A 16,822-nucleotide genomic window follows, 5' to 3' on the forward strand; every position below is an offset into this window, starting at 1 on the left:
CAAGCACAAGAAAACTTAGAAATAAGTAGGGTAAATACATTGATATTTGATAATAAACTCAGAAACATATAAATCAAATAATGTCAGAGAATGAGGTGAGGAATCCTGATGAATATGATGAAATTTGGAAATACTAGTCCCTATTTTTTCAGATCCAATCGCCTAATTTTTCCTTCTATGTTTCCCAGTAATCATACAAATGCCTACTCTTTTTATTTTCTGACATACTTTGTTCGAACTACAGCAGAACTTTATATACTGATGTTAAACAATTATCTTCCCATCAAAATTATTTTAAGAAACCTACTGTGGAAATCACACGGGCCAATCGATCCATGTAATGTGAAGGAGAAAAAACACCGTCAACATTTTTTAAAGTCAGGAAACTATTTTTCAAGTCAGAAAAATACAAAAGTATTGTCATTTAATGGGAACTTTGTTACATGTCACAGCATAGACTCCTGCCAAAATTCTAGGCTATATAACTACTTATATTTTGATTTTCAGCAGATGTAGTAAAAGTTGACAACATTCTTTTGTGAACCATTAGAAAATACTTTCACTGAAAACATATTCTTGATTTAAAACATAAGTGGCCTCATTTGACTTTTTTTTTTTTTTCTCTATAGCTTCTATCAACCTGTTTTTAACTCCCTAACTTTCTTCACCTTTGCACACCACACATCAACATCTTGATCTGGTGAACTAACCAGATAATGAATAATACTGAGTATCAGTTTCTCATAGATATCATCTACTTGAAAGAGGTAGAAAAACATACTAAAGTACTAGCTGAACAAATAATTTCCTTCTGTCCCCACTGCTTCATTAGAGATAATTTATACGTGTTCCAAATTATAATCATAAAGAATAAATTATGACATAAATATACTTGGTCTGACACTGTAAAGAACTGAGCATGTATAAATATGCCCAGAAAACCCACTAGCAAAGCAAATGGATTCCCTGAGATACTGACCTGGATTTAGCATGACCTGGTGGAGGCATGGGCTTTCCAGATCTGCCACTCTCTAAACAGAACAGCAAATGACTATAGACCTTGGAAGGCACACTTTTGGCCAAAAGATAAATAACCGTGTAGTTAGCTGTGTTATACCTTATACTTACTTAATTAACTATCACCCATGTGCTTTGTGATTCATCTTTAAACAAATCCAATGCTGATTCATCATATACCAGTCTCATCCGCTAAAATAACCACGTGCAGGCTTCTCGTCTTTGCCTGCAATCCACCAATTGCTATAGGGGACAAGATTTTACAAAATCTTTTTTTAAACTGCAAACTGTGGTGTTTTTGTTTTGTTTTGTTTTTTTCTCCTTTTTTCTCTAAGAAGCCATATCAGAACTTTCTTCAGGAAATGGATTTTTCTCATTCTATAGTGTGGAAAATTTACCTACCCCTCTCCCCAAAAAAAGGCCTCACTTACACTGAAATTCTGGACTTCACTGATTTAAAATCTTCCCAAAGTTCCTGAACAAACCTTCTACAGCATACATGCAAAAGGAGCAATATTAAGACAGAACTTTGAAATAAGAAACACATGTCAGTCGGAGAAGTTCTAACTCTTACTATTGACAATATCAAAAGAAAGGCCAACTGGGTAAAAGTAACATGAAGAAAAAAAGTAGCAGCTGAATAAATCAGACTCCCGAAATACAAAGAAATGGAAACGTGTCCTAATAGTTGCTCAGAGAGAATTCAAACAACTGATCCAGCTTCAATGCGGATATGAAAATTGAATTTAATGAAGGTCTACTGTATAAAATTTCTGTTCCCTTAAGAAAAGGAATAAGACTATTTAGAGAGGTTAAAAAAAAAAACATTCAAAATACCCCCAAATAAACTAGTCTCAGCAACCTCTTCACCCTTACCATACACAAGAATCAATTCACATGCTTTGTAAAACCAGTTTGGTCACTCCTGGCATTACAGAGATGGGAAACAAGCATTCCTTTGCAATTCTTCTGATTCTTAACCTGAAGACAAGGCCTACATTTTACACTGGACTCTCTTTCTTTCGTATTTTATTTATCAGCCACCTAGTCCCTTTAATTAAATGGACCTCAATGCATGACCATAGGGGAAAGGACACACGAAAGTATGCAGGGTGACAGATTTGGGAGCACACCATCTACATCAGCAAAATAAATAAATTCTAAAGGCTTTCCAACTCCTGTATAAAGTAATGGTCAATGATAAATTAAGAAGAGGATATCAATATTTTAAAGCCAACTGCTTCTAAGATTCCTCAATGATCACTTATTTCTATTGCATGAAGGAAAAAAAAACTTTTCCATGAAGGAAAATTCAATTTCATAAAAATTCATATGCTCAAATATCAAGAATTTGGTCAATGGAATGCAATGGGTAGACTGGAAATGGAATGGAAAGAGTAAAAAGACACTGAACATATAAGAATTTTGGAAATAATTCTGAAACCTCATGCCGCTCATGCTCCATTGTCAGGAATGTTCCTTGAAATCTGGCTGTAGAGATTATTGACTGTCTAAGCAGCATCAACAACTCAAATGATGTTATTGGGATACTGACCTTGAGTTGTTTTTCTAAGGTATTGACAGGTTATTCTTTGCTGTCTATACTCTCACATGGATGTCCTTGTCCCAATGTCAAGTGTCTGTGAGAGCCATGCTGGGGTTAAATGTCAGAAGCTATAGATGAGAGCTCTTTTTCCAGCAAAGTCGAGTGACTCATTCTGGGCCCTGGGAGGCAGCTTCACTGGCACCAATTTCTAAGCCTTGTATTTCTTAAAACTTTTCTTAGTCCACTAGACTTACGATCTTTTAGGTTATACCGTAGCCTCCTCTGACCATAATCAGGCATCCACAGGGTACCTGGAGAATGTCTGAAACCATGTCAAGAAGTGTTGGGGTTCTCACTTCAACTGGGGCTGCTACTTAGATGTGGAAGAAGCCAGGTTAGGACAGTTGTATAGTGCGGGGCGGGGGGCAGTCCTGCTTAACAAAGGATTGTCTCTTCCAAATCCTCTTTGGAGAAACGCTGGTGGGTCCCCCACACTTCCAGTCACATGGTACCATTGCACTTCATGCTTCTTCCCCACCATGGTTACCATCAGTGCATCTCTTGACAAGGAAACCTAGGAGAGTTATACCCCAAGAGCACATATGGAACATTATGTTTAAGAATACATCGAGTCAGTGTTGTGTGAGCTACAGTGGCCTATGTAGACTCCTGCTGTGCAGGACACCATGCTCCCTTCCACCGCCAGCAGCCTTCAGGATAACAGCTGCTCATGGAGGGCAGCATAGACAAACCACACTCATCATCTCTTTACGAGGCACTTGCATGACCCCTAACATCCCCATTAGCTGGGGACTCTGGATCTCCCATCAGAAGAATAATACAAAACGAGACAAGAGGCCAAGTAGGGGAGATAAATAAATAAGGGTCACATCACTTCATGTAATAAGACTGTGTACATTCTTGAAAAATTAGTATTACTTTGCAGAGGCATGGCCTCTCTACCAACTTATCCCATGACAGAATGCAACAGAGGAGCTAACTATTTAAGTCAAGCCTATAAAAACAGAACAATTATTTCCCAATGACCTTTTGTTTCAAGAAGCATCTTCATATATGGTGTTGCTTTAGAAACAAAAGTGCAATGCCCCTAATAAAAACCATCCTAAGGAAGGAAAGAGAGGAAGACAGAAAGAAAGGGAAAGCAGAGAAGGAGGAAAGGATGGGACAGGAGAGAGGCATTGTTACACTTCTACTTTAGAAAGTCTGATAATGGCATGAGCATTTAGTTATAGTGACTAAAAAACTTACCATGCAAACTAGGATTTTCTTGAAAGTAGAGCATCTCTAACCAGCTCCAGAGGGGACACTGGAACAGTGATGTAAAATGGGACCATACTTGGGCCCACCTAGGATGGAGAAGCCCCCTACTTGCTACAGAAAGCTAAGAGGTCTCTCTGAGTTTCTACCTTATGTTTACAAATGGTATTTGAGGTGTATTCGTTATCATGTCGCATATGGTACTGAGAATAACTCAGGACCAGACATAAAGAATCTTTCACATAAGAAAATGTAATAACTTAGCTACTTATTCATTCATTCATTCATTCATGTATATTACCAAATATTTGTTGCTTTCCTACTATGTGCCAGGTACAATATGCTAGGAATCAAGTGGTTTGGGGAAAAAAAAAATCCTAAAGGATCCTGACATTGAGTTGCTCCTATTAATGTGAAAAAGAAATATTTCTACAAAACTTCAGCTATCTAGAACCTTCAAGAAAGGGTCATTAGGGTTTAGTCAAATCATTTGGGTGGCTGCTATATGCATAATTTTAGCAATGGCACAGTCAATATGGAACTTTCTGTAGAGAAATAATTCCCCAATGTGTTAAGATGCTAAACGTCACTTTTCCTTAGAGAGCCAAGGTGATCAGACCTGATGAGAATGATTATACAGTACTAAGACATGCAAATGCCCTGGGGAATTGCTAAAGAATGCAGGGTTTCTAGTATTAATCACAAAACAGCCTACATGACTCAGCATTTTACATTCTTGTATTTTTATTTCATTATTTTTGTCTCCTTCCAATAGTTCAACTGTCATTTGTCAGTATTTTAGCGATAATGTACCTAGTAGGACAATATGACATTATCTCCACTTTACAGACGGGAAACTCTGAGACACAGAGAAGTTAAGCAGTTTGCTTAAGCTCAAATACCTGGGAGTCCAACGCAGGCAATCCACCACATTTGCCTACCCTGCCATGTAAGCAATGCCGCATCTACCTTAATAAGCCATGAACTTGGAAACTTTAGACTATTTTAAGAGAAAATATGCACCTGAGAAACGTAAACCTGTGAGTTTGGGGAAATCAAATCTATGACACCTATATTTGTCATAAGGCGTTTTTCTTGCTCTGTAATTCACAAATATGCTTGTGTAAGTGAAGTCTGTCGCATAACTCAGTTTGCCAAGTTCACTGAGCCTAGGAAATTAATTACAATTAAAATGAAAACATTTTTACAATATAATCTCATATATATTTTGTCCAATTACTCTCAGGTTGGATATTTTCTCAGGAGAAATTTAGATTTTTAGAAAAAGTAAAGTTTAATTTTAGTTACATGAATTTAAATAAAGGCATTTCTTTGATAGAGTAACAGGCCAGAAAGACATTGAGTATCAGGTGATAGAAATTTAGAAAACAAATGAACAAAGAGCCCATTCAACTATTGGCTTATTGAAAAGCAAATGAGAACACTGTATGGGTTGCTAAGACAACAGAGATGTGATGATTAACTGTAAGATAATGAGCAGAATCTTTGTGTCTTTATGAATCAAAACTCTGAAATCTAATGCCTCCTCTGTATATTTAACTAAAATTTTAAGAGTATTACTTAAAAAAAAAAATGTCTTCAGGATTTTGAGGTCTGCTGGTGAAGAAGCTTACAGCCTTCTGATCAGCCAGAGCCCTTGTCTTGGAGGATCTTCACCCTGTGGCAGAAAGAGGTGTTTCTGGCAAGGAATCAAGTCAGTCTGGGGGCTGCGGGCAGTGATGGATGAGCTGCCTGTCAGAGATTATTACCCATAGGTCGGGGAAAAATTATTTGCAATGGATTTATCAAAACTGTAAATCAATGTTTTCGAAATACAGTGATTAACAGAACCAGCAGCTTTTTCTAGAATGTCACTACTTCAATTTGAAACTCTGGGCTCACTCCCTCTGAGCCACCAGGCCCTCCTCACTGGTGCTGCAATACTCCAGGTGGGCAGGGCTCCCACTGAAGGTCTGTGCAGTGGCTCAAACCCAAGGGAGTGAACTTCTCCCAGCCCTACTCTGGCTGTACTACCAGCTCCTTCAAGTTTTTGCTTAAATATCGCCCAATTTAAAACCAGAACTCACTCCTTCCCAATATTCTTCATACTTCACTCTGTTTCCAGGCATTGATCATCTTCTGAAATAAGCCGTCATCACACACACTCCTGTTTTGTTCACTGAAATATCCCAAGCACCCATTCCAGTGCCTGATACACAGAAGACGCTTGTAAACAGTCACTTTAAGGGCAAGAATTAGTGTTCCTCTAAATGAACTACTGAGAAGAAAACTGTAAGATCTTGTTTCTTTCCACCTTAGGTTGGCCCAACACACTGACGGCCCTCCAAAGTTTCTGTTTTCTGCTCAGTCAAGTCTAGAACTTTGTGCTAAAGATACCCCAAGTCCAGAATAACCATACGGATTTATGTAGCCCAGTAACTCCTAAGCAGAACCTCAGCCACCATGCTGAACACTCAGAGACCTTCACTACCCCCAACCGTAGTAATTTAGATTATCATTCTGATGCAAAGTAGAATCTCCTCTCAGCTCCTGGGGTCCTCTAGATAAGTCACTAAACAAAGGCGACTTTATGTGATGTGTGACTCTGACCAAATTAATTCAAAGCAGCTAACAGTCTCCAGGAAGACTGTTTTGTATTACGAACCATAAAGATTTCAGAAGAACTCAGTTTACTGCAAGAGAGGCTGAACCAGGACCACAGCCATTCTCTGGAACTCATCACTAATAACATGTAGGGAAATCAAATATTTTCTCGTCTTTAGAGAATAATGCAGGCGGTCAGGAAGAAGCCGCCAGATCCCTCCCACTGCCACCATCCTATTTCAAGCTGAATCTATTATTTCATGCTTTATAATACGTTTATTGGTTCTTAAGATAAATAAATAATACACGATGTAGAAAATTTAGAAAACATGTTTGAACTATGAAAAAAAAAAAAACATAGCATCAAATGTCACCTCAAAATAACCCCAGTTTGCTCACTGTCTCTCAGGCCTTTTAAGTAAGTCTCAGAGCTAGCTTCCCTGCCTCCAGGCCCCTAGGTCAAGTTGCTTCATCATCAGGACTACGGTTTAATCAGGTTATCACCTGCTCAGCAATCCACCGGTAACCTCCCAATACCTGGAAAGGTGGGCTGCCAAAACTTCAAATTTGGACTCTAGGTTATTGGTCACTGGTTTTATTTCTTTGAATGCATTTGACAGTTTTTGTTTTGTTTTGTTTACCTAAGTCCAAACCTATATACTCAATTTGACAAGATTATCTTCAGAAAGACAAGTAATTTCAACCAGTATATGAAGTGCATTCATCAGACAGTCACATAACAACTGGAGGAAGTGGAGAAAGTAATTTACATTTGCCATGGCGTCTGACAGCAGAGGACAAGGACTGGGCCCACTGAAGAGCAGCTGGTCATCCTGAGGATTGGGACAGCAGGGGCAAACTGCAAGAAAGGTTTTCAGCAAGGGGTGAAAAGAAAGAGTGCCTCTTTCTTTGAAATATGGCCTCCACTTGGCGTAAAGCTCTCTCACACGATCTCTTCTTTGTTGACTGAAGCTTGTAGATGTCAGACCTATGAAATCAAGCTCCAAGTCTCCGTGCAAGCAAAAGTGATAACCACTGAATTATATGTGATGAGGGAAGGCTAGAGAGCAATAAAAGCTGGATTATGTAAAATGAAGAACTTGGGGAAGGGTCGATGGAGAAAACAGTCTTGGACAAAGCTAGAAAGTAGAGGGTACTTGTTGGGTTATCTGCTCAGCAGTCTTTTCTTGGAAGTTCTTCTCACCCCTGCTTCCTGTGCTCCCAGGGGTGGCTCCTGAAAGCCAAGTTTCTGCTTTGTGAACCTGTCCCACTAATGCCATCCCCTGCCCCAGAAATTTGGAGCTGAGATAAGGAAAAAGAGAGAGATTCTCAGCTAGAGGTTTCACCTACAGAAGTATAAATTATAAAATCAGAGGCAGTAACACGTGGGCATTTTCCTCCTACTGTGAGACCTTGGGAGAATATAAGCCCAATCAGTCGGTCTTCAGGTCTTCATCAGGAGGTAAGACATGAAAGTGGCCAAGCAGCCAGGACCTGTGTGAACAAGAAACGAGCAAGCAGGAAGGTGAGCCCTGCTCGCACATCTTACAAAATCTTTCAAATCCTTTCCTCTCAGGTTCCCTAAGACACCACATTCTAGTTTAATACTGAAACAATAAAGTGACAAATAAATAAGCAAACTCCTCTTTTCTGCCTAAACTGCTTCATAGTGGCAGCTTCAACCAGTGAGTGCTAACAAAAACAAGCAAACAACAAAAAACAAAACATTAGAAATCTAAACCGGCAACATTTTGAGTTAATTTACCTATTTTTCAATCTCACTGACCATCTTCCCATATGAATCAAGTAGAACCACATGAGGTGACTATTAAAAAAAATCCCATCAGGGGCACCTGGGTGCTCAGATGGTTAAGTGACTGCCTTGGGCTCAGGTCATGATCCCAGAGATCTGGGATCTGAGCCCCTCATCTGCGAGGAGCCTGCTTCTTCCTTTTCCTCTGCCTAGTGCTACCTTTCTCTGTAAAATAAATAAATAAAATCTTTAAAAAAAAAAAAAAAAAAAAAAGATCCCCATCAGTTTCGGTTTATTGCACCCACTGGGGTTCTCTTTTCCCCATTTCTTCAAATCTTATCTATTCTCTGACATTCAGCCACAGCCCTAAGTCTTCCCTGCAAGCTGTCCCCAATGCTCCAGCCTCACAGTGCTCAGGGTCCAAGCTGCACTCCAGTGGCACTGTCTTTCAACTGTCTAGTGAAATGAGCTCCTCTGTAGAACTACCAAGCAAGTATTGCCCTAAAACGGATGCTTTCAGGAAGCCACACAACACCCAAATCTTATTGGACTCTATGGTCTATATAGGGAATGAGGGAAGAAGGAAAAAAAATGAAAATCAGAGTACATATGTCACTGGTATATCTTCACCTTGAACATACTTTCCGAGATGTGTAGTAGAGTCACCTATTCTCACGCTGGTTTCCAACTGGAGGAAGAATATGAAATCGGACGACTAAATGATAACTCGTAGCCCAAAGAGTCCCTGGCCTCTTCCAGACAGCAAGTAGGTAAAAGCATGTGTGTCCTTATTTTTTACCTCATGCACACAATTCTATTTTTAAGATTATTTATTCATTCTTCTGTGTATATTCTAAATGTCTGCCAGATACTTTTTCTGATCAATGAACAGGGTAGCCCCATATGGAAAGTGTCATTAACAAAGGCTCATCTGACAGCCTGGCAGAACAGAAAGGCAAGATCTGTAGGGAGCCAAGGGAGCCGCTTGAAAATTCGTTGTATTAATTCAGAGGTAAGGTGAGGACAGCTTCAACTTTCACAGAGGCAGTGGGAAGGGCAGGATAAAGAGATTCCAAACGTAGCTGAGGACAATTAAATACGACTTGATGACCAACAGGACTTGGGAAAGGAAAGAGAGAAAGAGGTCAGAGATTACTCTCAAGACCTGACATAGGACACAACTAAGAGAATTATCACTGGAAAGAAAAGATCCTGGGGGAGGGAGTGTAGTCATCATATTGTTTTACAAGAGGAGTTTGAGATGGCAGGGTGAAATCCCTAATAAAATTGTATTAGGGATTTGTGGTTACATGAGCTGTCCCAGGAGAGATTACAAGCTAGATTTGTGTATCTGGAAGTTACCGTTCACTAAACTGGTATGTACTGAGGGACCTGGTACATGCTAGGCACTGTGCTCTCTACTCGTGATACAATAGGGACAAGAAAGAAGCAGATGCCACCCTCACCTCGTGGAGCTTACAGTGTAGTGAATGAAGCCAATGTTAAGCAAATGAGGTGCTTCTCAAGGAGCAACATGGGGGGCCAGGCAGCCAGAGGACAGTGGGGTTGGACCACTGGGCTCACCAGGGAAGAGCAGGGATCCAAGGAGGGATGAACTGAAATGAAGTTGGTGAGCAAAGTGGGTGAGCAAATGGGTCAGGGAACACAGCACAAATGGGGAAGGAGCAGTCCAGCCTCTGTAGAAGGACAATGGCCTCTGTGAGTGCAGACCCTTTCACCAGGGGAGGCCTGACTGAAACTGAAGCTAGAGGAAGAGCAGTGCCTAGAGAATGCTAGGCATTGTGGGCCACGGCAAGACCAGTGGACAGAGGGGCAGCGAGGTGGCCTCATCACTCAAACATCTCATTCTTGACTTGGACTCAGGTCATGATCTCAGGGTACGGAGATCAAACCCCACATAGGACCTCCTACTGAGCAGGGAGGCTGCGCTCCCTCTCCCTCTCCCCCTGAGAACATGCTCTCTCTAATAAGTAAATAAATAAATCTTTTTTTTTTTTAAGTTATGAACTGAAATTACATGTGAAAAACATGAAGTGGGAAGCAAGCAAAAAGATCAAGAGCCAAACCTAGGGATCTGAAGCCATAAAGCAAGCTAAAAACAAGTATGTGTTATTTGAATGAAGTACCAATGATGGGGGTGCCTGGGTGGCTCAGTGGGTTAAAGCCTCTGCCTTCAGCTCAGGTCATGATCTCAGGGTCCTGGAATCGAGCCCCACATCGGGCTCTCTCCTCAGCGGGGAGCCTGCTTCCCCCTCTCTTTCTGCCTGCTACTCTGCCTACTTGTGATCTCTGTCTGTCAAATAAATAAATAAATAAAATCTTAAAAAAAAAAAAAGTACCAATGATGAGGCTCTTCTTCCCTTTAGCTACAGCCCATCCTTCTCCACTATTGGGTTTAAGATGTCTTGTTCAATTTTGAACACATAATAAGAAGCTATTCTGTGAGGACCAGTGTGTGTAAGGGCTTTTCACATGTATTATTTTACTCTCATTTACTCATTTAATCTTGGAAGATAATTAAATTTGGAGAGGAAATACTTCCCAAAATTGACAAATACAGAGATAACACTGAGTTGTGTTGGCCAATAAAGATATGGCATCAGGAAGCCCTAGTGAACTATAGGGAAGGGCTGATCACAAACCTGTATGACAAGACACTTAGAAAACAACAATCTAAGTTTTGAGATTGATCTTTAAATCTTCAAGTAACACTAATTTATATCAGGGATTAGCAGATACCTCAGACAAACATCTGAGGAAACCAGCTCAATACTCTACCACGACCCAAAGGGTCAAGATATCCCAGATACTGAGGATACAATGAACAGCAACACGGAACACATTCTTCATTCTTGTTCAGAATCCCAGCTCTTTCCACACCTGTAGATCTGTCAACACACATCAGAGAGGGCAAAGTGGATTCAGAAACTTCCGGAAAATGCTAGCCAAAATGATGAAGAGAACAGAGAGGCATCCTTATGAGGCCAGACTTTGAAGTGAGATAAAATGCTTACACAACTGGAAAGAAAAAGATGAAACTGGTAGGACTCAGGTGAACTAAACCATTTTATAATCTAGACTGAGTTCCCAGATTGAGTTCTTTCTCTTCCATTCCTCAAACACGAGAATTAAATCACACTTTTAGAATATTTATCCATCATCTATCGTTTTCAGGGCAGGCTGAAAGAGGCAGTTTTAAACAACTAGAAGGAATGAATAATTACTTTGTATTGTGATTAGTAATTTTCTGGGTCTAGAATACTATAGTCTATAATATTTGCTAGTATGTAGCTAAGTCAGAGAAATGACTACATATGATGGACTGGGACAGCTAGACTATGTTACTGATAGAATCTGTTTATTGGTACTACATTCTGAAATTTGCAAGTTTAAGAACACGCAATCTGGTAGTAATGAATTTTCATGCTTTTAGAGACAGAATATTGGGCCAAGATGGGCTTCTGATTTGACACAGTGAAATACAAATGTGAGTTTTCACCAAGGGGCCCTCACTTTTCACTGCTATGAAAAAATACCCCATTTAAATTTTTGATAGGAAATTCTGTATCAACAAACATTTCAAACTTCTGGAAGCATTATGATAATTATTTTACTAACAAATAAATATGTACATCTTAATGCCTTAAATATTAACACTGTTAAATCATAATTGTTTACATAATATGAATCAGTGACATTTTCAAAGGTTTTATACGGAGACCCTGAATACATCAAATTCCTGAGGCTCACTGAAATAGATATTACACTGAGATTCATTCTGGTGCTTCTTTAAAAGCTGGAGAGTCATTTCTCTTGATAACTTTAAAGTCACTATAGACTAGAGCAAGTCACAGCACACAACCAAGCCTTTGCTGGTTTCAGGAAACCCCATTTCTCAGCAAACAAAATTTCTCAACCTATGAAGCAGGGAAGAAATGTCCACCCTCACCATTACCCACCGAATCATTCTGTTTAACCTTCACATGGAAAAACCATCATCTTAGCTCATAGGTACTGTGAGTACTTCCCATATTTGAACACGCTTCCTTAGATTCCCCTACTATAATCTGCTGGTGCTTGGTACAGTGGCCAGGCTGAGAGAAAAAGAACAGATCTATTTCCTAGAAGTCACTTCACACAGCCAATTTCACCAAAATGTGTATTTCCAGAATTAACAGAAGAAGTAGGAAACAAAATTTCTGGATTTGAGTTTTATTTCCTTTCTGTGTTCTTGAGGTCTTCTTGGTGAAAATGCTGTATGAGTTTGTGACCCAAACAGGAAAAAATTGAAGGGAAACCAAATCCCACCAAATTGTTCAGGTTATCATGAGGACTATTTTGACATAGAGCCATATTTGCATACAGGATATTTGCTACAAATGCAATTACAGAATGAAATAAAGATTATTTCCTCACCTCTTATCAGAAAGAACTAAGAAGTAGTAAAGTTAAAAATATGTGAGACTTATAGAAATTTCTATTAGCTTCACTTTTCCATAATCTATTCATTACAGTATAAACAAGATACATGTATTTTCAGAGAAGACTCAAAAGAGGCACAAATCCATACAAATAAATTCACCATCTATACAGGGGAAAAATCAACATAAAATTGATATTTCCATTCATGTTTTGGGGTCGTCTATCTAGTAACAGACAATTTTAGGATAAGAGAAAATGTGTAAAAAATATGGATTTTAGTTTTCTCTCTTACCCATTTTATAGTCAATATTAGTTTTAGGAACAAAGGCCAACAATCCTATTACATGAATCACAACAGGAGGAAAGCAAAAATAAAGAAAAAAAAAAGTCAATTTTGCTATGAAGCACATTATATCCCTTGCCATATGACATCAAGTTCAATATAGTTTTAGGAGTCTGAGAAAATATAGTCCCTAATCTCTGACTTCTAGTGTATACATATAATATTATTTCTAAGAAGACATTTTTACCTTCCTGACATAGGTTGCTAAAGTCTCTTTTTCCCAATCTACCAGTCACATCTGCAGCCCAAACATTTCTTTCCAAAAGAGGAATTAAAGCCAAGCAAGACAAAGAATTTGCTGATACACATATGTCACCCTAAGAATTTTCCTTACCAAGTCTCCACACCCAATTTAATTACTTCCCTACTGTAAAAGCACTTTCCATCTACATTTATTCTAATCTTTTCAAATCCAAAACCAACACACTATAAAGCTAGCCAAATAAATGAATTATATTAGCTTTAGGTTCCAAGTGAGGCAGCACTTTATAAGGCCATGGGTCTCTAGCTTTCATGCATTTTATGCTGATGCAGTGTTTCATTTGGAGCTCTACTCTTTACTTTAGATTTGTTTAGAATAGAATTATCTAGCCCCAGGCTTTAAATCTCAATCTGAATCGATCAATCTCTTTCTCCTTTTTTCTCTATCCCAGGGCTCTCTCTCTTTCCCTCTCTCTCTTTCTCTCTCACACACAGGGGAAGGGAGGGAGGAAGGAAGGAGAGGGAGGGAAAGAGAATACAGGAAGGTCTGTGGTTACAATGAGCACCAAAGAATGTACCCACGTACATATATTGCTAAAGCAATGCTACCTGGTGTCCATAATAAAGGCATTTTGTTTTGGGGTGTCTGTGTGTATGTGTGTGTTTAATAGGTGATAAAACTGAACCTCAGTATACGCATACAATAAATACTATTTTTGGCATTCTTGGATGCTTTGACTATTCAGTAAGTTATTGTATCATTTTTGTGTAAAATGATATTTTGCACAATGCAAATTCTTTGTGCAAAATGATTTGTGCAAAATGATATTCCATCATTGCTTTAACTAAGTGCAAGTTTTAGCACTCTAATACCTACTAGCTAGGAGTAAACAGAGAAGCCAAGAATAGTCATGCCTTTATGTTACTGACACTTTCAGAGTGGGGAGACTGTCCCTTGCACCAGAAGTTAGAAGAGGAGACCAGCCAAGACCAGACCAACCATCTCTTGGTTTCCAGGAAATAAAGGCAGTTTTCAATTAATATATATATTATACATTATATATTAATATAAAAATATAGTCTATATTATAAAATAAAATATATTTTAAATAGTCTCTTAAAAATAACCACAGTTTACCTTAGAAACAAAATTATACTTTTAAGGTCATATAAGCTGGGATTTGCTAGATAAAAGAGAATGATCTAATTCTGGTTTAAATACACTGAGTTCAAAATTCTCTGTTTTTCCTCTAAGTTACTGATATCAATTGTGAACACAACCAGTTTGGTGGCTTTCTGCTTGTTTAAAATTTATTTAAGCATAACACCATGTCCAAAAATCCTGAGTGGACTTAAGGGAAAAATTTTTGATATAAAATATCAATAAGGATGATGATATTGCCTCTTAAAAAAAAAAAAAAAACTAATCTTCAAGATCAGCTTTGCAAAAATTACCTAATTACTTAAATAACAAATCATAGGTAGGTCACTCAGAAAGGTCAGCAAAATGATTAGGAAGGAAATGCCCACAAGGATTAGAGCTTAGACCTTTCTTTCTCTCCATGCATCCTGGAATTACTCTGCTTTGTAGGAAAACCTTTAATGGTTCATCCATTTCCTAATGCTCTGATAAGCTACTTGTTTATATTTTGATATCCAATTATAAAGGACAAAGATCAAAATGTCAAAGAACAAATGTCAAAAGTCTTGTATCATATTTGTATACTCTTGATGGTCCAAAAGAAAAGACCACTTACAATCATTTTAATATAAGATGTATAAGAATTAACTATAGGAAAATCATACTGCATAAAGTGAGAAAAGAGTTATTCAAACTGTCAATGCTGGCACAAAATACATACTTGTTCTCCAAAAAAAAAAAAAAAAAAATATGGTGGCCATAAACATTTCCCTTAGATGTTGTATTGCTGTATTACATCAAGAGAATCACTTCTTACATCCTACACTGGAGCAAGGAGGGAGGACAAAAAAACTAAGACCCATCTCACCATTAATTACAAATTTGTAATAAGCTAAGTTATAACATTAATATCATATCCTGGTTATGTTTATTATTGTAATGGTATTTATAATACTTCTTAAAATTCAAACCTGGATTTTGAAATAAAAATCTGTAGGCCTGAAAATATCTCTGGGGCATTCAATCTAAGTACAAAAAACGAAATGGCACGAAGTTCCTGTATGTGGTGGTCTGACCACCTTACTGGATCATTTCTACTTGCTCCAAATAACCCAAAAGAGAAGGTTAAGTCAATTTTGATTTTTCCAATTTGACAGCATTCTCAAAATCTAGCAATGTTTTATTAAAAAAAAAATAGAAATTCTATAGTTTTATGGTAAACAGAGATTTGAAAGTTACTCAGTTTCTGGAACAATTTCAGATGTGAATACATTATAAGAAAAGATTAGAAAGCAAAATGTAGCTGAGCTCATAGAGTAAATGGAAAGGGAAGAAGCTTTCAAGTATTTCTAGAAGATGTCCATTATCATTCTTTAAAGCTGACTTCAATTGGAATCCTCTTTATTCATACTATGGCTAACAGTCCTGTAGCCAACATGACATGCAGTTTTCATGAAGAAAAAGTTCTTAAAGAACCTCAACGTTTCAAATCACGGTTGTATCTGGAGTATGACATCTTACTAGTTAGTTCTCCACAATTGCCATTTGCCTTAGTGGAGTTCAGGCCTCCATTTTACAGTACCTGGAATTCTGAGCTTCTGAAATGTCTGGGTCTGGGCACGTTTTCTTTACCTGTAAGAAAAGAGGCCTAGTTATTCTCATATGAAAACGTAACTTCCTCACTCAGGTTCACACACTTGATGAAGCAGATACAGCTCTGCTCACCGAGATCTCTAGAAAATAATCCCCACACTTCTCAGCGGCAGCATGCGGGGCTCAACAGCAGATTTCATTATCCCAAGATCGACGGCCACAGGCACTTCCCTAGACGCCATCAGTATGTAAAATGTTCGGCTGAAATGGCTTGGGACTAGCTTAACTAGGAACAAAGAAACCAAAGAACCAGGTTTCCCACTTAGGAACAAGAAAGCCATACTGTTCTCGATTCACGAAGAAATGTTTTTCCAATTGATACTGCTTCTGTCCCCTACCACAGTGCACAATAATAAACACCAGGTTCTGGGGGCAAAGCAGCGTGTGAGCTAAAACATTCACATATTAATTTTCATTTTCTCAATCCGGTGGCTGTATGCTTTATATATTTCTCAGCATATCAATTAAGTCTCAGCAGGGCTCACAGACTTCTCACATATATTTTGCAGACTGTATTTCCACTTAGTGGTTTTGGGCCCACAAAAGGTAAGGAATGAAAGTAACTTGTGCTTCTAGGACTTCTAGGACTAAACATTTCTGGACAACAGTGTGTGATACCTTCTCTGAAAGAAGGTAAAGCACTAATCTACTGTCTTTCGCAATTTAACTTCAAGAACAGATAACTTTATCTGATCACTATGGGCTTAATGGTATATGATACGCAGACTCAATTTTAAAAATTCCTTAGTTAATATGGAGCGTGAACAATACACATTTACAAGTCCACTGTTAGACACTCTCAGTGTTAAAATCATGAGGGTCCATCTATGCAACCTACAGAAT

At 38.4% G+C, this 16,822-nt stretch overlaps 1 protein-coding gene across 4 annotated transcripts in view; it reads right to left on the bottom strand.

Moving 5' to 3' along the window:
* Positions 1-16,822, bottom strand: part of EYA4 (EYA transcriptional coactivator and phosphatase 4) — a 273,929-nt gene that overhangs the window by 115,236 nt on the left and 141,871 nt on the right. For all 4 annotated transcript variants that reach the window (XM_004740227.3, XM_013063854.2, XM_004740226.3 and 1 more), the window contains exon 3: positions 15,909-15,958. In XM_004740227.3, the coding sequence (XP_004740284.2) occupies positions 15,909-15,958 (50 nt within the window). The remainder of the gene's footprint in view (positions 1-15,908; positions 15,959-16,822) is intronic.

This window comes from Mustela putorius, unplaced genomic scaffold (genome assembly GCF_011764305.1).
Source record: "Mustela putorius furo isolate JIRA1106 unplaced genomic scaffold, ASM1176430v1.1 tig00003863_pilon_pilon_pilon, whole genome shotgun sequence".
Lineage (NCBI taxonomy): Eukaryota > Metazoa > Chordata > Mammalia > Carnivora > Mustelidae > Mustela > Mustela putorius.